Source organism: Ptychodera flava, chromosome 7, assembly GCF_041260155.1.
Source record: "Ptychodera flava strain L36383 chromosome 7, AS_Pfla_20210202, whole genome shotgun sequence".
Classification (NCBI taxonomy): domain Eukaryota; kingdom Metazoa; phylum Hemichordata; class Enteropneusta; family Ptychoderidae; genus Ptychodera; species Ptychodera flava.
In genome coordinates, this window is record NC_091934.1 from 5236463 (window position 1) to 5258838 (window position 22376).

General features: G+C 36.2%; 2 protein-coding genes across 2 annotated transcripts; one reads left to right on the plus strand and one right to left on the minus strand.

Annotated features, from left to right (window-relative positions):
- Positions 1–797: 797 nt before the first annotated feature.
- On the minus strand, positions 798–21677 carry LOC139136655 (uncharacterized). Its single transcript, XM_070704435.1, has 5 exons — positions 21177–21677; positions 19889–20520; positions 18029–18203; positions 3922–4054; positions 798–2704 (listed from the first exon to the last, which is right to left on the minus strand). The coding sequence occupies exons 1-5, from the start codon at positions 21399–21401 to the stop codon at positions 2562–2564; spliced, it is 1308 nt and encodes a 435-aa protein (XP_070560536.1). The 5' UTR covers positions 21402–21677; the 3' UTR covers positions 798–2561.
- Positions 10485–12839, plus strand: LOC139136536 (uncharacterized). Its single transcript, XM_070704259.1, has 4 exons — positions 10485–10669; positions 10882–11139; positions 11541–11635; positions 11757–12839. The coding sequence occupies exons 2-4, from the start codon at positions 11121–11123 to the stop codon at positions 12837–12839; spliced, it is 1197 nt and encodes a 398-aa protein (XP_070560360.1). The 5' UTR covers positions 10485–10669; positions 10882–11120.
- Positions 21678–22376: the final 699 nt, after the last annotated feature.

A 22376-nucleotide genomic window follows, 5' to 3' on the forward strand; every position in this document is an offset into this window, starting at 1 on the left:
AATTGTTGTAATGTGTGATAACATACATATTTTACTGATGTATGAACGTGTTCTCTTATTCTTTGAGAGAAGTATTTAAGGAACTATAGGTTACATTTAAGGTAGTGCTGTTGTCGTTGTGTCTAGCTAAATCGTCCTTTAGAAATTATGTATTGTTTCTACAACTACTTAAGTCACTAATAATAACCAGGCATCGAATCTGGACCTCCATGTTCTATTTTGACAGATCGTTCCATCCTGTTTGACGATGTCCCTAGATAGGAGCGATCTTACTCTCATTTCCTTTTGTCGACTCACCTTTAGTTAATTATAGATGCATACCAAAGTCGTGACAGTATGCAAATAAATGATTAAGCTGTTCCCCTTCTAGACAAGTTGGACTTTTTATGTTACAATAGGCAATCAAATGTCTGCGCTAGGACACAGAGCTGTAAACGTAACACATTATACATCTAGTTTAGTCAGTTCACATTCATATACATGTACAAGAAAGTAGTCCTAGTTTTGATTTTCCGGTGAACAAGAATCTGTTTATTTTGTTAATGGGAGATTATGATCATTTAAGCAAAATCTATGACTATTAGGACCAAGTGGTGAGTATATTATTCTCTGGAAGACATATTAAACAAGTAAAATAGTTTATTGACATGTTTAGTCTCATCAGAGTCAAATACCATCTATGCAGTATAAATTTCAGTGGTCTTTCTTTGGGATATAGATTATACTGTAATATGATGTATATGATGATTGAACCTACATGAACCAGGCATAGCTTTAAAGACGATAAGTATACTTAATATCCATAGTTTGAAGACTTTATTGATGAAAACCCAAATCTATACAATTCAACATAGTTGGGATAATTAAATTATGTGCTTTTGCAAATATAATTGTAGTCTAGCCTTCACATTACCTATCATTGCCTGTGAAGTAAAATGTTTTTACGGATTTCATAAATGGCACTTGACTTTCGTTTACTCAAAACTTTTGAGTATCACATAACAACAAGTTAATAGGAATCATTTTTGTCAGCAGATGTAAGAAACAATAACGTTCACTGCAGTAGAGTCCCTAAATCATTTCATCTTTATTGGTATAGGAAAACACGTTTGCGAATCCTGCCACAAGAGGGCGTGAAGTCGACCATATATAATGTTTTGAGCCATGAGTTTTTGTTGTGTTTTGCCTCCTATGTTGAATCATAGAAACATCGATTACACAAATGACCGAGCTGCAGGCATAAGCCCCTCTGTACCTTAGATCTTAAAATTTAAGACGATACTTTATGCTTATCAATTTGTGATGAATCACATAATTATCCCTACTGTGTTGCATTTTTTTCGTTAGAATTACTTTTCTTGATTAAAGGTATTCGGTCACCTGATTTTTGAATAGCCAATCACAGATTTTATGCGGGTGGCCGCTTTTTAAAAAGCGCGCCCCACACGACCAGCCATGGCATACTTAGTAGCGTCGTCTGCATGAACTTTGGCGCATCAAATATGGAGGTCCAACAGCTTCAGATGTTAATGGTAAGTACGCTAAGCCCCGTCCCTTTACCATATATGGAATATTCAAATTTTCGGTGACCGTGTACCTTTAACATTGCTTCACTGACATGATATTGGAAACAGAAAATATCTGCGCAGTGAAGTGAAATACAATTTTTGAATCAGCTCTTAATATGAATAAAATTATACTATTTATATGAGAAACATGGGACTCAGCGTAATATATTTCATAGGTGTCTTCTTGTTTCACTAGGCCGGCTGAGGATAGCTCGATCACACAATATTCTGTTGACAAGCGTGACTGGTAAATTGGTAAAAATTCCATAGTCTACAACAGATCGCAACGGAGCAAACGTCAATAAAAGTCTGTAGAATCACGCAATCTGTATTTTTTGCACAGATAGTGACATGTATATCTGAGAACAACAATTCAATAAAAAGTTAATTAACCTTTAAGTGTGAAACATATTTGACAAGACCCTTCTGCTACTATACAACAGATGTTTATTCCTCCTAACGTTTCGGAAGTAAACGGACTACCTTTATCAGAGGCTATCGAAACACAATGGAAAAAAGAAAACGAAAATTACAGTGTATTCTACACGAAAATTACAGTGTGCTATTCACGGTCAAGGAATATGAGAATAAATAAGCGGATACAAGCGTATATAAGCCAATGAAGCGACGGTTCGGTAGATGTAAAGTCTATAGTAGAAATGTGACTACTGTGAAGACGGAAAAAATAAAAATGAAATAGCTAAAAACGGGAATGAAGTTGAGTTGTAAAATTGAACAATGCAATGTACTGAAAGGTGGATACTGTAATTCATAAAAGAACCAGAAAGAAACTTACAAGTTTTTGGAACACGTATGAGAAACCGTAAAGATATTCCTTACACATTTCAGTATCATTTATAAAAATATGATTGAAAAGGAAATTAAGAATGAGAAGAAGAAATAATGTTCAATTAGAAACGATGCCTCACACCTTTCCAAAATAACAGCTTCCAAATTTAAATAAAACGATAAAATGTTAAATTTGCTGTCACGTTAGCGACGACGGCTAAATAGTTCATTCGTATAGTTAGCTGCAAAATCTTTAATTGTCAAGCTTTTAGCCATACTTTTCAACCTTCTAGTGCGTACTCTCTGCGCCCAAGTGCTGTTGTAGTGCCTAACAAATACGTCGGCATCTGCGAAGAGAAACGTTATACAACGTCAACTCATCAATCATTCTCTATGAATGAGAATCATTAAAAATAATGGCTAATTACATGGAATATCAGCATTTGCAGACCGCAGTATGTAAACAATAAATATTCTTAATTAACGCGGCACGTCTCGTCAATCAATCGTTTTATATCTAATGTGATTTCGCCTTCATTGACTTATTCCGGCCGGGAATACTAAGCCGTACTTAAAAACCCATAAGTAATTTTGATGATTTTCATAGAACGTAAAAATATATATTTGATATATCGTGAACTTTGTTATTTATGTCCTTCACGAGAATTGGTGTTTGTGACAAAAAATGTAATTAATGAAAATAGTATATTTCTTTAAAGGCAAAATATTCCTGCAGAATCAGTATTATGTCGTATGTGAGGTAACATGTTTGCTGAAAACCTTTAGGCATAGCATTTCTTTGAAAGATACCAATCATCTAAAGCGTAAAAGGATCAAAACAACTAATTTTCATGTAGTATTAGATCATGTTATCGTCCTCGTATCGCATTAGTAGACTGAAACTCGCAACACGCATCAAAACTTATGGCCACACTTGAAGTAGTATCAACATAGTTGCTTTCGTCTGAATTTAGTAAAATTCTAAAATAAACTTTCTCTAAATGGGTAACACATGGCAAAGCGGCCATTTTGAATTGCAGATTAAGGTAAATAAGGTAGATTGATAACAAGAATTGGAAGGTGCTGTCTTAAACAGATTTAAAGGTAACTTTGAATAGACTCTTTGCTTAGACTTAAATGATCTGTTCATATAGGTAAGCTTATTTATTGGTGCAATGCTTTTTTTGTATTTAAATTGTTTTATTGGTAACATTTTCTTTAGTAACATGAACTTAAATTAAAATGAAGTACAGTGCTTAGTTATCTACAATTTTGTGTAAAATTGAAATCCATTTGCTGCAATGTCTCTCTAATTTGTTTTTTTCCAGAGCTATTTCGTACTCTAGATGGTAGTTGAATTTCACTTGCAACATAAAAGCTGCAAAGTGTGGTTTACTCTGTTTCATTTTCATGGCATAGATGTGTCTTTTGGCTAACAGTAGCAAGTGATTATGAATGTCAGAGTAACCGTCAACACCAAAGAGCACTTCATTTAAGTTATGTCTCGTGAACAAACTGACAGATTTTAATATTATAATATAAGATTAAGCAAACGTAAACTTACTTGCGCAGATTTCTTGTTCAACAAGAGACCATATGTAAGGGTCATTCTTTGTTTTGGTATATCTGTCACTTGTGATATTTTCAGCAGAAAAGGTGCTTGCAACCCCTAAATTCCTAAGTACTTGCACGAAATTCTACAAAACATAAAGCCACATCGTCCTTGAAAACAATTTGCGATAAAAGTAACGACATCCGAAGCCATACGTCTGAATTAGGACACTTGGTGTATACTATGTACTAAAACTAGTTTGTTGATTTTTGCAAGATTTTGAAGATTTACGAAAAAAGCCTAGCAAACAATCAATGAAAAAATTACGACGTTAACAGTTAAATCGTTGAGGATAACACGCACTGCAGGACATGTCCGCATTCATGTTTCAAAGGCTTCACACATATGCAATTAAGTGGGTAAATAATCTCGACATTACACATTACCGACAAAACACGGCTTCGTTACTTTCAAACAGTGATCTCTCAACCATCAGACATAAAACCGACATACAATTAGCCCTTCAAATAAACGCAGGTGAAATAAATTTAACGTATACAAAATTAATAAACGCAAGAGAAAATAGCCGTGAATTCTAAAAGTTATTTTGTAAATGTCAATTCGAGAAATATCTTGTATTGAACGCATGTGACTTGTCATACTGCGTATGTCTTAATCTTGCCGATAAACAAATGTAGTCTCCACAGACCATAAGTCTTTTCTACTCGATGCCAGTGTGGGCAAATGTTATGGACATGCACAATGCGTGTATCAAGCGTCCAATCCAGCGAGAAATGAAAAATTCAAATAACTTCAAAAAATGGTACTTTCATTCGTTGAAAAAGAACAATCATTATTTACTTTTTCTTTAAAAAGTACTACCAAAAACGTTATTTCAATGTTTTGTCTGTAAAACGGAAAATAAATAGAATTGTTCTTATCCACAAATAAGATAAATTTTTCATTATAAAGGTTAGTAATTTATAGAATGCGCCTCGCGACGGATATTCTGAATATTAAACTTTACAATGCTTTATTCAAGAGTGCTAAACTTGTGCCAATATTTAAGAAAAGTGGCAGATCTGCCTTCGGCAACTAGAGCGTCGAAAATGTTGAAAAAATTGTCTATATTCAAATTGAAAATATATCTGTAATAATAATAATTAATATAAGTATTATATAGAAATAATAACGCGAATAATAATAGGTTCAATTTCCGTGAAATTTTCAGTATAAGGGTATTTTGGGTCGAGAAGACCAAATATGATATCGATTTCACTGCCCCATGTTTCCATGGTAACCATTTTAGGGGTTGAAAATTTCAGTTTTTCTAATATCCCATGAAAAGTTACTTTGATTTTATATGAAAATTATCTAGTGGGGGAGTTCGGGTCAGAGAACACAAAAACAAGAATTATTTTAATGTTTCGAGTTGCCATGGTAACTATTTTGGGATTGAAAATGTTACTTTTTCCCTAATTCCTATTAAAGAACGATTGATTGATGTAAAAATTTGATCATAAGGGTTTTTCTGGTTTGCACACCAAAAATATCACACTCATTTTAATGTGAGATGTTTCCATGGCAACCATTCAGGAGTAAAAATTACCAGTTTTTTAAAGATTTCACCTAAAATCCAGTAATCAACAGAATGTGTAATATCAAAGTGATATTTTGGGTTAGAAAGACCAAATATCCAGTGTAAAAATCCAGTAATCAACAGAAATATTATACCATAGGGTTTTTTTGGGTTAGAAAGACAAAATATGATATCAATTTTTACTGCCCTGTGTTTCCATAGTAACCTATTTGCATTTTAAAATTTCAAATTTTTTTTCCGAATTCCATTAAAAGTAATCCCAGTTAATATGCAAATGCTCTCCTTAGTGTATTTATCACAGCATGAACTCCATGTTCATTTTTGTTTTATGTTGCCTTGGTAACCATTTTGGAACCACAGTTTTTTTTTTGAAAACCATAGACCCTCGAGAGGATCTATGCTAAAACATAATTCACTGTTTTTTATTTATTTAATGGATTTCTAAGTAACAACTAAGAAATTTGTTCTATAATAATAATAATTGTAATTTCTTTGCCTTCATTCTAGGATGAATAGTAAACATAATGTATATTGGGGCCATTCTGGTCAAAATTATATTTTCCGTTAATTTTAGTGTGTTAGAATTAATTTTATATAGACCAGAAATAATTTTTGAAGTATTTTTTATTTTGTTTAATGCAGTCATCCCAAATAGGCTAAGTGTTATATAGTACAGTACTAACTCATTATGCATCGAATTATGTTTATGCCTTCAAATTAATTTTATGCGCTTAAAATTAATTCTACTAGTATCTCAATTAATTTTATGAACCCAATTCCCCTTATTACCCAGTGTACCATTTTTTATCACAGGCAGTTACAGTAGCGCACAGTTTTTTTATTTAAAACATAATTCACTGGTGCTTATTTATTTTATATATTATAATGAACAACGTATTAATATTCATGTTATAATAATTTATTTTGATTTCTTTGCCTCATTCCAGGAAGAATAATGAAGACAAATTATTTCTGATTGTTTAAGTAAAGTAAAATTATGACCATGTAGTGGTGCATTATTTTTCGTGTGACCTGGCCTGGCCATAAACTTTATGATTAGCTAGATCTCCCCTTTCCATGGTAGCAACGGCTAAATTTGAACATGGTGCCTGTATACCTTTAAACATTTTTTTAAACCCAGCAGGCCAAGACAAGGGGGAAATATTACAAGTTAAATGTTTCATGTTTAATACTGCCCAGGGCTCGAAATTAACTTTTTTCCCTGGTAGTCCACTTGGGCTACCATTTTCTGAAGTTGGTAGCCCAGTGACAGTGGATTGTAGCCCATGCATATTTTAGATCAGGGGTATTTTTTTCGTTAACCAGACAAAAAAAAGGCCATTTTTCGAGATTCTGCCTATGAAGTGAATTTTCTAGTCTTTTGATGTGTATACTTGCACACCTTTGATACCCAAGGAAACAGGTATAATGGACGACAGTGGACTCCAAAGTTTTGTGACCCATTAACAACCCGTTCAACCCTCAGAGTTGTATGCAAATTTTAAAAGTCGCCATGACAACCTGACAACAACATGGCCTTTTCAGCACTAAGACATAGTGTAGCAGGGCTACAAATAGGCCATGGCCCTTCTGTCAGGAGGAGGCATAATTTCTGTGTCATTGTGATTGATACATTATTATCAAAATGCTACGAGAATGCGTTTTTATTGGCCATCGTTTCCTGTGTCTGTCATTCAAGTATGCCAGTTCAGATATTGAAACTTTGTTGCAAAGTTCCACCGCACGGCCGGTTGTCTTCGTAATTTCCAGAACAAAGTCATATTATGGCAAATTTTTGTGCCCAGCCTGGTTTGACTGCATTTATCTAGCTCGTCCCAAAGTGACGGACGCATCTTTCAACCTTTCAGCTTGGTGAAAAACGCATTTATTGATTCGCCAAAGGCCTGTGGATTCGCATATTTTGAGTGCTATATGGACATAGGAAAAATTTCGACTCACCCTAGCCCTCTCGATTGTTGAATAAAACCACGGTCCATGAGTTCTCGAAAACTGTAGTGTAGCATTCCAAAGTCTTTCACCCTATTTTTTTCAAAGTTTGGAGAAGGGCGGCATTTCCATCTGAATGATTGAACGACGTGAAACGCAAAATTCTATCGCATATCTTCCGGCAATATGTACAGTACCGTCAGTAGAAATACTGTATACGCTGCAGTGCTGAGTTACGTAAGCTTATAAGCTTATACTCCACAAAATGGCTACAGGCGGCGTGACCTTTCTGAAAGGATTTCCTAAACGTCCTTTGTGGTACCTTAGACACTCACATGTGATATCCTGAAAAGTATTCTCTGCAGTAATTCCAGTTTCTGTCAACATTCCAACGACACGATAGCGCGAGATCGGAGACGTTCTAATGTCACGCCACGCACTCCCAATAGCGCATGCTCTGGGATTCGCGTCGCGTCTCTGAAGGGCGCGCGCGTGTTTCGACAGAGAAGAACGCGAATCGCAGGGTCTCTGCCAGATTACACTGCCAGGGCGAAACATGCGAAATGCAGAAAAATGTTTATTCTGCAATGCCAATATGACGCTTACGAAGTAAGTCTGAATAAGTTTTAAATTATACAACAGAATGAATCCATTGTACATGGTACATTGATATGTTTATGAAAGAATTAGTACAGGATACGTTATGTTAGAGTTGGGTGGGGTGGGGAATATTCGTTCGGTGGTCGCAGCATAGCACTGCAGAGAGAGAGAGAGAGAGAGAGAGAGAGAGAGAGAGAGAGAGAGAGAGATTGTTAATTTATATCGGAAATCTTTTTCATAGTCGTGACTTTTGATGGAAGAAAACTAAAAACAAAATTAAACCGAACCGATTGAACGTGTATCCGTAAAGTTCGCACAAAAGTTAAAAGTCTAGGCCTGCTGGTATCGTGTACACTGCTTAGTGTCACTTTTCCGACAAGCATTTAATTACCCCTTGGCTTAATGATATCCCCCTCTCTCCGTACAGTATAATGCATAATTCTGCGCTGCACGTAAAACAATTGGAAGTCACCCCTATTGACAAAATTAAAATATACAACACTTCTTTTTCAGAATTCCTACACAGCTTCAATGAACTGTTATTAGATTTCTATATAATACTTATAGCCCCTAAACTTGTAATAATAATAATAATAATAATAATAATAATAATAATAATAATAATAATTTATTGTATGAATTTCAATTGTATTTCAGACAGTGTTTGAAACTTGTCTCATTCGCTAAAAAGGCAGGGATGATTTTAATTGATTTTGCGGAAGGCTTTCTGTACGGTTGATCATATAGTCCATGGGCCGACCAGATCTATCGTTTCAAAAATGGAACTAAATCGAATTTGGAGGTTATAAACGATTGAAATGACAAATACTTGCCCAAAAGATATAGAAAACAAATTTTTCAACCTCCTTTGCCTGAGTGGGGCGTAGAATTAAACCAAAAAGTCCCATAAAACGAAGTAGATGCAAATAGGGGTAAAAGGTCATTAGTTTGTTTGTCGGGAGCAACAAACGTTCTCATTGGTGGCTGCGATGACATTTCAATCGCGTGATCCAATCAAACAATGCGTTATATAGACGTACAAGATGGCCGCCCTTGCCAATATGCAGTGTGTATGCCACGTCGCGAAGACGAAAAGAAATGAGCCTGTTTATTCCTTCACGGATAAATCATGGGCTAAATTACTTCAATGTACTGAAGTATGGAAGGATTCTGATGGTTTGGAGCAGGAAATAGCACTGCAGGTAAGCGCTGAATGCCGAGATCGGGCGGGCTTCCATCGTGTATGCTATCAGCGTTTTACAGATAAACACCGGCTTACTCAGGCACAGAAACGCAAAGAGAAAGGTACTGTGCGGAAAACGCTGTTAACAAGCAAATCAAATGAGCCGACGGAAGTTGATAATGACGGTCAATACCAAGTTTCTCCTAAAAAGCGACACCTGCGGTCCAATCCTACTTCCACCGCCATTTCGGCAGCAAAGCGCCGAAGTATACACGTATTACCACCGATATGCATCTTGTGCAGACGTCGGAAACAAAGACGGGACCCGATAACAAAAAAGAGGTCAAATGAAAGACTTACTTCCTGTGAAACTGATGGGCATACATTGATTAAAGCTGCGGAACTTAGGAAAGACGAGAAACTGTTGATTCAACTGCGAGGTCAAGACTTAGTCAGTATAGAAGTTAAGTATCACCAATCATGTTACCTAAGTTACACAAGATGTGTAACTTACACATATCAGAAAAAAGCAGAGGAAGACAGCGGTATCATGTATGCCCCATCCTTTAAGAAATTTTGTGATGAAGTTGTACAGAAGAGAATCATTGAAGGCAGAGAGTGCATCGCAATGGATGTGATGAGAAATATCTTTATTAAAATGATCAATGACGAAGAAGACATAGATGCATCTACATACAAAAACTCGTCACTAAAAAAAAGACTGCAAACAAGGTTTGGTGACAAACTAGTGTTTATTCGACCTAAGTATCGCCAATGCGAAATACTGATGGCTAACCGAGGAGATTCTGCTGCAGATTATCATATCTTGAATATAACCAATACAGATTCTGAAAGTGAAGAGAGTGAAAATGAAATGGAATCACAGTCGATGACAACAAGCTATGATAACAGCCAAGATGAAAGGCTTGAGATGATTCACACTGCAATGAATATTCACAGTATTCTTGAAGAAACTGAAGGCGTTAATAACTGGCCTCCAAGGGCAGAAGACCTGTCAATTCAACAAAGTAGAAGTATTGTGCCAACAAAGCTGTTCAATTCCTAGCTTGGTGTACTGGCACATCACAGGACTTTCTCACAAGTGAACGCGTGGATGTCCCGTCAGCTGTAGAAAACAGATTGTTATCAGTCTGCCAGGACTTAATCTTCTTGTCATCTCGAGGACGGAAAGTCACCCCAAAACACTTGTCTCTCGGTATGGCAGTGTGTTACATGACAGGATCTTCATCTCTGATAGGATTGCTGAATGGTTTGGGCCACTGTATTTCACATTCATCGGTTTTAGAGCATGACACAGCACTGGCTCAACAACAACTTCACAGTGATGGTTTGCCACCTAGGATTTTGTCAAGAAGTGTTTACCACCTTAGTTTGGGACAATAATGATTTTGGTGAAGAAACTCTAAGTGGTAAGTAGACTCAGATACACATACTGTGATTAGCTTTCCATGTTACAGCTTATGATTTACACCAAGACGCCATGAAAACTTAATTTTTTAAAGCCTTTGTGTTAAACATTTTGCTGTGATTTTACTTTTTGCAGTTTTAATACAAGGAGGTAATTTCACATTTTAACTTTTATTTTCTTACGAGGTTTATTTCAATTATGATAATATTGTAGGAAAAGGTACAACTCACAACACCAATGGAATCATAATTCAAAGGAACACTGGAGATGAAGCTAGTACAGCTGACAACCTTTCAACTGCAGTTGCCATTACAAAGTCAAAGCAAAGGACACTTACCGCTCCACCAAGCAACATTATTGAGTACCATGGTCGACCTCGCCATGGCCCTGCACCATCAGGTTGTACATTGTGAAATACAATAATCATCACAGTCACCACGTATCATGATGTCATGGTCTCATATTACGGTCGTAAGTATTGTAAGCGCACACTCATGAAATGTTGCCATATTATCGCACCATTTGCACAAAGCCTTACTTGCCCTTCCCCTTCATCCTAAATTTCAATCATTGTTGCATTTTCTCAGTTTAAACAATATGTAAACAATCAAACCAATTACTGTTCATACATAGTCTCGTTAACCCCAATATAACGGTGTCCCTTTAACTGTTGAAACCCTTATATTTATTTCCTTGTCGGTTAATGTTTTAATTACATTTTATGAAAGTTGTTGTATTGCTAATTTAATCGACATTTTCTTAATGTACTATTACCATGAAATACTGTTGTTATTATTATTATTATTATTATTATTGTTATTATTGGAATATCAAGTTCAATACAATAACTTATTTTTTCATGTTACCTATAGGTTCAGATGCTGATTGCATGTTTCAAAACCAGGATAGAGTGATTGATGTACCACTTACTAAAGACTTGGCATTTTGGATGTGCAAAACTGTGCAGGTACCGTATGTATTGACATATCATCAATTACTTAAATGTCGCATGATTTTTATTTTTATTTATATATTTTCTTTCTTCTTTTAACATTTGCACTTTGATTTTTTCATGTTTGCATCATTAGGTCGAGGAAGGAAATGTGACTTTGCCGGCATGGACTGGATTCAATCAGCAACTCTCAGGCAATATCATACAGCCTGTCAGCAAAATTGGCTACCTACCAGTGATAGATGCCAGTCCAACAGAGAAGTCCACAATAAACACAGTACTGAGTACAAGTGTTGACATCGCTAATAAACTCCGTCTGCAAAGTGTGGTACTTAATATGGATCTGGCAATTTATTCAAAGGCACAGGAAATCCGATGGCAGAATGAAGAGTACACAAAACGCCTAATACTACGTCTTGGAGAATTTCACACGGCGATGTCATTTCTATTCGCAATAGGAAAGCGCTTCAGAGATGCTGGCTTGGAGGATATCATGATAGAGTCTGGTATTTTAGCCCAAGGTTCAGTCAATGGTGTAATGAGCGGACATCATTACAACCGAAGTGTTCGCTGCCATAAACTGGTTGCAGAGGCCATGCACCGTCTCCGCTTTAATGAGTTCCTTGACAGCTTGACTGAAGAGGAACATTTACCAGTCATCGCCAGCCTTCTTGATCTTCGTGACAGCTATCCCCATTCGTTCATTGATGCAGTGAATACAGAAGAAATGAAGCAGTTACAACAGAAATACACAGACCATATAGAGAGGTGCTGTGAAAGCAACGTCAATTATGCTTTCTGGAGTTCGTATTTGAACATGGTACAGCTACTACTCCTATTCATCAGAGGTACACGTGAGGGGGACTGGCATTTACATCTAGCTGCTATACGACAGATGTTACCATGGTACTTTGCCTATGGGAAGGTCAATTATTCACGTTATCTTCCAGTCTATCTGCAGGAAATGTTAGCTCTGCCACAAGCACATCCTGATGTATATGAGAAATTTTGTGAAGGTGAATTTGCTGTACAGCGATCATGTGATCATCCATTTTCAATGACAGCATGTGATCAAGTCATCGAACAGACTTTCAATCGTGAATCCAAGACAAAAGGTGGCCTGGTTGGTTTCACACGAAACAAGGGTGCCTCAACCGATGGATTCTCAGTCATCCAGCACGTTCAGCTATTGCAACAGGTTGCTTCACCCAGCTGGTAAGACAGACAAGCAGTCAGAAAATAAAGACCTGACACAAGCCAGGATGAAGAGAGATGAATCTGATGTGCAAGAAGTAATGTCAACCTTGCTGTCAGTTGGGTCACCGTTCACCAGTGATAAAGATAGTCAACTAGTTCATCTTACAGCTGGTGCCCTAGCTAGTGAAGAGATCACATCAGATCTTACCAATGCATATTCAAGAGGCGAAGAGGCCTACCTACAGTTTGAGAGTGAGCGTCTTACACAAGGAGTCAAAGATTTGTTTGACAAAATGTCCGTGGTACGAGGGAAGACGTTTGCAGATATATCCAAGAAACCAAAGTCAAAAGTAACCATGAACTGCTTGTCGCTGAAAGAAAATAGAAATCTTCTCCAGAGAATGCTGTTGATTGCACAGGTACGACAACTTGATCTTCATGATGCTCTGACATACCCACTAGGCCCAGTTCCAGCAATGTTGGCCAACTTCGATGAGACAATGACGGAGACAAATAAAGCTGTTCTTGCTCATCATCTGGAGGCAACATTTCCAGAAGCTATTGTTGACCTCAGTTTCAAAGGCAAGACTGCCATTATTGTTGATGCTATGGCGATGATTCAAATACAAAGTAAAATACCAGCTACATTTGGAGAATTTGCATCCAGCATATTTTACCAGTTGAGAGCAATCGCCGCTAAGTATGGTGCAACAAGAATTGACTTTGTCATCGATCAGTACAGAGAACAGTCCATAAAAGATGCAGAGAGAAAACGTAGAGCAAACACAGGTACCCTTACTGAGATCCGGATCACAAGACCAACTCTAAATATGCCAAGGCAGTTCAAAAAGTATCTTGCCTCTGGTAAGAATAAGGAATCTCTCCTGCTCTTTCTGTTTGAATCCTGGAAAGAATATGAATCAGAATGCCTGCAGGGTATCACCATGTATGTTACCATGGCGAGTTATGCTACAGGTTGCAATCTGCAGACGGTGTTATGGACGTAACCGAGGTACCTGAATTACAGTGTGACCATGAGAGGCTGACACAAGACTACTACTTCATGCTCAACATGCATCATACATTGGGGAGGCAGACAACATTGTCATTCGCAGTCCTGATACAGATGTCTTGATGTTAGTTGTGAGTTGTGCTCATCAATTACAGGGCCAGCTGTTCCTACATCAAACCAGCAAAAATGGTAAAATCCTCTATGTAAATAAGATATCAGAGTCTTTGGGAGACAAGACTTCCCTGGCTCTCCTTGGCCTTCATGTGTTCTCTGGCTGTGATAGCGTGAGTGCTTTCAAAGCAAAGGCAAGAAGAAGATGATAAAAATGCTGCTTGGAAGTGATACCTACACTGGTACATTCCATGACTTGGGAATGTCATGGACATTGTCTGATACCCTGATGACACAAATAGAGTCCTTTGTCTGTAATTTGTATGGACAAAGCCGATGCAGTAATGTGAATGAAGCAAGATACAACTGCTTTCGTCTTGGCCTACACAGTGATGGTGCCCTCCCTCCAAACAAAGACAGCCTGAAATTGCATACACAGCGTGCAAACTACCAAACAGCAATCTACAGGCGATGTTTGCAAGCCAAAATGGATGCACCAAGCCCACATGGACATGGATGGATACTGCAAGACTCAGAGCTATCAATCCAGTGGATGACACTTCCCCTGCACCAGATTCTATCATCAATTTTGTAAGCTGTAAATGCAAGAAGTCTGGATGCTCATCAAGATGTTCATGTAGAGAAGTGGAATTGCATTGCACAGAGCTGTGTCAGTGTGTTTCCTGTACAAACACAACAAACATTGATGAAAGTGAACTAGCAGATGAAGAGAATGATAGCTCCTCAGACATAGAAAGTGACATTGAATAAACTAATTAACTGTAAGGAAGACATAGACAAAATCAAACATTCAATCATAGTGATCGCAATACAGATAACACTCACTGACAATAGAGAATTATGGACACTTGTGTCTTTCAAATGAGGGAGATTTCAATTGAAATGTATTTCCACTGATTGTTCATCTGACAAAAAACACAAAGAATAAAAAACCAGAGTGAAGACTAACAATTGTGGTCATTTCTCCCGTGTAAATTGAAACTTCCAGGCAATTTTTACCATATACTCTCAAATAGTTGAGTACATCAAGGTTAAGAATACGATAAGTATGGACCCTAGGGATTTCTCCATATTTGGTAAAAATTAATTAAAAGAAGGTAATTAGCCATATGAAAGTAACACCAACCACTGTTTTTTGAAGAAGGAATAACACAACACATCACACCTTATCATGTAGGATCAGCAACCGTTTCAACAAAATCAAAGGAAATGCCCGGTCGATACATCTTCTTTTTTAGTGTGAAAAGTTAAAAAAATTGCAGTTTTAGTTAAAAAATATATGTTGGACATTTTCAAGAAATGTTTGTGGATCTCATGTGGGAAAATTAAAGATGAAAAGGGAATAGTTTCATGGTTTTGAACATACAGTAAACCAATAAACACATCATCTCTTTTTTTCACAAAAAACATGAAAATGTGTGTTTTTGGTAAAAAAGTGCTTTTTTCATGTTTTTCGATGAAATAACAGTTGTTTTCAATTTTTCTTATAATTATTTTGGTACACTCAACAATAACTATCATGAACAGAGTAACAACATACTTTTCATCATTTTCACTGAAAATTACAAAAAAACCAAGCTTTTTGGTCAAAAATCTAATTAATGTGCAAGATTTTGCAATGGAAAATTGTGATTTCCATACAAGCATATTGTAAACTGTCTTTTCACATAATATCAATATCTACAAACGTGTGGGTTAAAAAAATCAACTTCCAGAGCTTTTTCTAGGGCTCGGCCCACAGACTAATAACATTTCTTACGTAAATTGAAAGCAAGATGTTTGAATGACAATTGAATGCTCTTGATTATTACAATATCTGGCAAGTGGTTACCGTAAATGGGCATACTTCATTGATAAGTCGAATCAATTGTGTTGTTCCACAAGGACCGATATGTGGTCTCCTGCTTTTTTGTATTCCGCTTTTGATTGTCCTTTATCGTATGTTCATGATTGAATATTCTTCATTACTTATCTCTTGAAACAACTTTAGAAGAATTCATGGTAGTTTGAGCCTAGAATTGTTTAGACGAATGACTGATTTGCAATAGATTATTTTGGACCTTTGTTAAACTGAGTCGAGTCTTATGGGTTTAGCCATAAATCAAGAAGCAGTTCTTATCGAGTCTTCAGCTGTAATCATAGCATCGTTGCCAAAGACGTTGTCAGCTGCTATGTCAACTCTGCAAAGGCACTGGTGCAAAGCCTCTAATAATTTAAAAGTTATTTCTAATTTACTTAAAAGTAAAGTGGCATAATCTTAAACTTAGAGGTATACAGTCACCTATAATCTAAATATGCCCATATATGGTAAAAGGGGCGTTCCTTGGTATTCAAAATGCCCATGTGAGGGCGCTGTTTTTGAAAAGCGGCCACAGCTAGAAATCCGTGATTGGTTAGATTTTTGTCTTTCCATGGTAACTGTGGCAAAATTTGAACAGGTGACGGTACACCTGTAAAGGTATACTGTCACCTGTAATCTAAATAAGCCCATATATGGTCAAAGGGGCGTTCATTGGTATTCAAAATGCCCTTGTGAGGGCGCTATTTTAAAAAACGGCCACCCCTTAGAATCTCTGATTGGTTAAATTTTCTCTTTCTATGATAACTGTGGCTAAATTCGAACAGGTGACAGTATACCATTAAGGGTGAACCAGTCGCTTGCTGCGTCATCATAGCTGCAAACGATAGAACGCGCACTCTACGACCCGCGCCTCCAATGTACGGGACAGTGCTCACTGTAAAAATTACACAGTGGTTTTGATGGAAACCTATCTCCATACAACCTATTGTCAGAGCTTTTAGCATGAAAGCGGACGTTGCTAGTGATGATTGAATAACATGATATTATCTTCGAGTTGTAAGTTTTAAATGTTTGAATGTTGATATATTTACAAAGTATTTAAAAATCTCAACAAAGTAATTTTAAAAGGACATATTTCTCATCAAATTGTGATTTTTCCTATATCACATATGGGTAGGGGGTGATGTTAAGCGATGTTGCATTGTAAATAGGCTGGTGATCCTATATTTTTATTTGAGGCATATATATTTTCATTTGATGCAATATCTGAACAATAATTCATGTACTTATAAGCAAATTGTTGGATTGGAAATCTAAATAATTCTGCATAGTATGGAACAAGGCGTGGTCATTACATTTAAGTTTGCAACAGCTTTAACTGTTGTTTTGGAAGGCCTGAGAAGTGATAATTTAAAATATTATGCACATTTTCAGCGGAAAAAACATCTTAACTTTCATTTATTATTCAATGTGGTTCACGTGTAAATAAAACAAGTGCAGCATTTCAAGAAAGTAACTGAAGGTAAATATATCGGGTAGGGCAACTCTTACGGTAGTCCCATAATTTCTGTCATTCGAAGGGGATAAAGTGGGCGTATTTCAAATCCTGCTAGCAGCCAAATTAATCTGGTGACATAATGACTTTTTGTCCTAATCTCATCCCCACATCTAAGTCTTACTGTAAGAGAAAAATAACGAAAATCTTTGGTAAAAAAATTAGTGGCTCGATCACCCGTAATATGTAATTCAACGGGCAGCCAATGTAATCAACTTGTACAAGTGTAATATAACCAAATTTGCAAGAACGGCTGACTTAACGTGCTGCGGTGTTTTGAAGAGATTGCAAACGATGAAGCTGATCTCCGTTAATTCCATACAAGTGACTATTATAATAATGTAAGTGAGACGTTAAAAATGCTTTGATTTAATGTCTCGGTAGTGTCCTTGTCGAGATAGATTTTTTATTTATAGATATAACGCTCAGTGTGAATTATTTTCTGTTCACATACCATTTTGAGCTATATTTTCTCAGAACGTTTCAATATTTTCACAGAGATGGAATAATTTACCATATTGCATCAGGAATGTTGTCTCAAATTAAGCTTTTATACCAAAACTAAATAGCTATACACAGTGTTCATGTCACAAGGTCCAACAATTACTTCCGTTAACTTTTTTTCGCGTTTGGTGTTTTTACTTGGGTTGTTTATCTACAATAAGGAATGCAAAAGAGTGAGTCAGCAAAGGAGTATTTAAATAACTTAACCGTTGAGATAGGTGGACTAGCGACGTACACCTGTGTTAAATTCTTGGTTTTCATGAAATTCTGAATAGACTTAGCTATATTGCGCGTTAGATTCATCATTAGTCCAAGGTCCCGCCCGAAGTATTCACATCTTTTTTTATCAACACTGTCGACATGTTCACAATGTACATCGTATCTGCAAAAATAATACATGTTATTCAAACAAAATCGACTAAGATTTGTACAGTGAATGCAAAAATGGTCAAATATATTCAAGATGCAATAGCATTGCTATTAAATCATCGCAATTTCAGCTTTAACATGTTTTCCACAAACTTAAAGTACAAGAGATTATTGATAATGACATGTTGGTAATGTAGTAATGTAGAATGTATGTTGAATATATGTAAGCAGTCGTCTATGTGAATTACATGAGAGTTTACGTCATCTTCAAAGCATAGATGTTTGCTTAACATTTCCTAAGTACATAAAGTAAATAAAAATATAATAGAAATTTAAGTTTTGAGTTTGTAAAATTTTCTAAAGGTGTTTTAGTTTGCCCAAAAAATGTGAGAAAATGGTCTTAAACCAATGAAAAGTTGGGCTAGAAACTAGAGTCACATCCAAAAGTAAGATGCCAAACCAATCATCATTTACCACATCGAATTCCAATAGTTGAGTGTACTTTTGAACCGTTTCAAGATTATTTTACAAAAGCACGAAAATAATGTACAATAGTTTTATGATGTATATCTTAAGTTATTAGGCGAAATATTAAATCATGGAGACATTTCTACTCTTTCGTAAGGCGAAGTATATACATGATTAACTAATTTTATATTTACATATTAGTGTGAGAAAAAATGGTGCCCCTGGAGAATTATACAGTCAATTTGTTTACGTAATTCTCCCTTTAGGTAGTATGTGCCTCGGAAGTACAAGATTTAAACTTTCGCTCACATTTTCCCCGAGAAATCTTTCAACCATTCACATTCAAAATAAAAAATTAAAATCGGAGGTCACCATGCAAGATTTACTGACATTTGAAATTCAAAATGGTCGTCATCGCCGTGATAACTCCATTGAGAAAAATGAAATTTTAATTTAAAAAAAAGGCGGTGAAAGTTTTCCTTACTGAAAGGGTTTCAAAATCAACCCCAACAGGTGGAAGATTAGAGAAGAATGAAAAAATCTGATTGTCCAAATATCTCTCCCCGAGACGCATTCTATCGTAAACGAAAATAATTTCATGTTTAATTATGTATTATCTTCAGTATGGTACGTGGGGTTGCATATTCATATTATACTGTGTTAAATTAGGGGAAATGGTTTATTATTTTTCAATAATAATCGTACACCATCGAAAGATTACCATTTATATTTCGACTCAATTGGTGACAGACCAAATGTTTGTCATCAGGCACAAACTTATTCTTGTCATATATATTTTAAAGAGTGCATCAATTATACAGACAAATGTAAGGAGTCTGGCATTAGAGAAACAAACTCTCCTAGAGCCGTTTGTCTGATGTGCGAAACGCTTGTTGATTTTTGGGTTATTTTTAACACATATTAGCCCATCAGTTCCATCAGACCAGATACAAACGTACTGCGTGTAGTTAATTTTTGTTTTTACGAAAGGTAATATGCGCTGCGGCATTGAAAGACTTTTGCTCACACTTCTTCAATGAATCTGCCCACTGTCCTCTTTCAAAATCAAGAATAAAAATTGGGGATCATCGTTCAAATTTGTTACTAGAGAAACACATTACCAAAGATTTACCGATATCTGAAATATCTGTCTTCGAGGCGCACTCTATCTTTAAGTTAATTATAAAATTGTCTTCACAATAGATGTATGAGCGATATCAACATATTTACATTTCTTTAGGCTTGTTCCTCCAATGAATCGCAAGGTATGGCCGTCCCCTCAAGACTTTTTCATGAATGCTATCCGCTGAATGCCGTATATCTAGTGACGGTACCAGATGCTTGGCGACTTTTTCATGAGTAGTCCGTGTGGAAAAATCTGCAGCGCTTAGGGCCCAAACTCCAACACAGTTCATCGAAGACGCTCTTTCAAGTTGTTCTGTAAGTTGATCTTTTGTTGCCGGTAGGTGTTCGTACTGCGGTAGTGCTACAACGAATGCAGAATGATAAAGTTTTGCAGCATTTAAATACGCATTGGTCAAATTCTTTCCTTCTTTTGGAGATGTTAATACATATTCGACTGTTTTGTTGCAATTAGCGTTGAATTCTTCCAGAGAAATAATATTAACAATTTTCTTCAACTGGTTGATATCAAATGTCTCTTCTAGTGTCCTTGCGTTTCTCAGCTGTTCATGTGCTCCGAATATAAGATGTTCATAAAACATAATTGCGTTCACCAAAGAACGATTTTGCGCGAGAGAGTATTGCAGGGCATGTTTAAAATGACCATACTGACAGTTTGGGCCACCACGTCCTATGGGATTGATATACAGCAGGATTCGTGTAGATGATTCTTTATTGACCTACCGACGTAATAAGATGTATTGAAAGTAGTCTGTTAAACTTAATAATAAAGCAACAGTTCAAACTCTTCTGTATAAGACAAGTTTAAAGGTGTAGCTTCGTGTTAATGACGCTAATACAAGTACAGTATGTACAACAATGTTTCGCAACGTTGTCGTATTGTCTTTACCTGTGATAAGTGTTGCAAGAAAGTAATGCAACTGACCCAATTAGTTAAAGGAGAGGGCTCTTTCGGAGGGTCCTGAAGTGCAGAAACGCATTTACAAATGCTGCCTGTTGAATATGAAAGTAAGATGTACCTTCGGGATGGCGTATCAAATAAACATACGGGATGGCGTATTTCATAAAACCATCATATATCATTGAATACCTGCCGGTAAGTTTGTTCTAATTTTGTTGGCCGACTCGGTGATGTGTTATCGCCTCACCTTAATGGACAAGATGAATTTGCAAGATGTACACAGATGTTGAATACACATTTGCAGAAGCTCTAAGACGTCAAATACATTGGATTGCATAAAATACGAACTTAATTTTGCGGATGTGAGGTGAAGTCCTACTCACAAAGCGAATAAAGTTTAAAAGAGGCAGTCATACCACTATATAAACTCAATAACACAATTGTTGCTTAAATCAATGTTTACACTAAACTTACAGATTTAAAAGGTGTCTGCTGCCACTTCAGTGACGTCGATGAGGTTTCTTTTCCTCTTGTGTCTTCCATGGTGTCTTTCTTACCAGAGGAGTTTTTGTTTTCGGTTTTCGGCCGTGGTAGGTAACCTCTTCCAAAATAATCATCATACAGAATTAGCCATAACAATACCAATAAAGAAATCAAAATTGACATTGTAAGAATTGCAAGGAAGCCTCGTAGCAACATGTTCAAAGAGTGATTTCGAAGATGAGAGGATGCCTTTTAAGTAAAAAATATGGAGGACACATTCATTTATTTAGATGGAAGATCTGCGATATCTAACAAAAACTCTTCCCATCAACCTTTGCGAAGATAGCCCATTAAACAATGATATAAATCTGACAAATGCTAGGCAACCTGTTCCGTATTAGCGTACTCTTTTGACGATTATTGTGCATATCGTACATTTTTATTTATATATCAATCACATAAACCAGCCACAAACACTGTAGTGATTTATAATCGTGGAACGTTTTTGGTCACCTACTACAGATTCTACTGGAGGCTTACACAGAAGAAGTGTCCCCAGTTCAGAGAAATTATACAGATATAGGGGTGCTTTAGGCTACACAATTGAACTATCGGGAATTAAAAAAGATAATAGGAAAATATTCAACGAAAAAATAATAAACTGTCTGTATGTTTGTGTCTCTGTCTGTCTGTCTGTCTGTCTGTCTGTCTGTCTGTCTCTCTCTTCTCCTCCATCTATCTATCTATCTATCTATCTATCTATCTATCTATCTATCTATCTATCTATCTATCTATCTATCTATCTATCTAAAATATGTTTGTATACATGTAATTTTCGTTCCAGTATCAGTATATTCGGATTCTTGCTTGTAGATAGTATTGTACATCATTTATATGGCCGCTGTCACACCGGGTCCTTTTGATTTCTGTGAAAAGATTCCTCTAATACGAAACAGCTTGAACAGATTTGCCAGATAACTGTATTTCATTTGTTCAATTTGAAAATACATGGGATTCAGAGTAATGGCGCTGAATTTTAAAAAGGATTTATATCGACATACTGATATTTCTCAATACAATATACTGTACACATTTAAGACATAATTTTTAATTACCATCAGACAAACTTCGGTATTTTATTTGAAAAATCGTATTTATGATCCCAAATTTGCTTTTTGTATCACTTGAGTT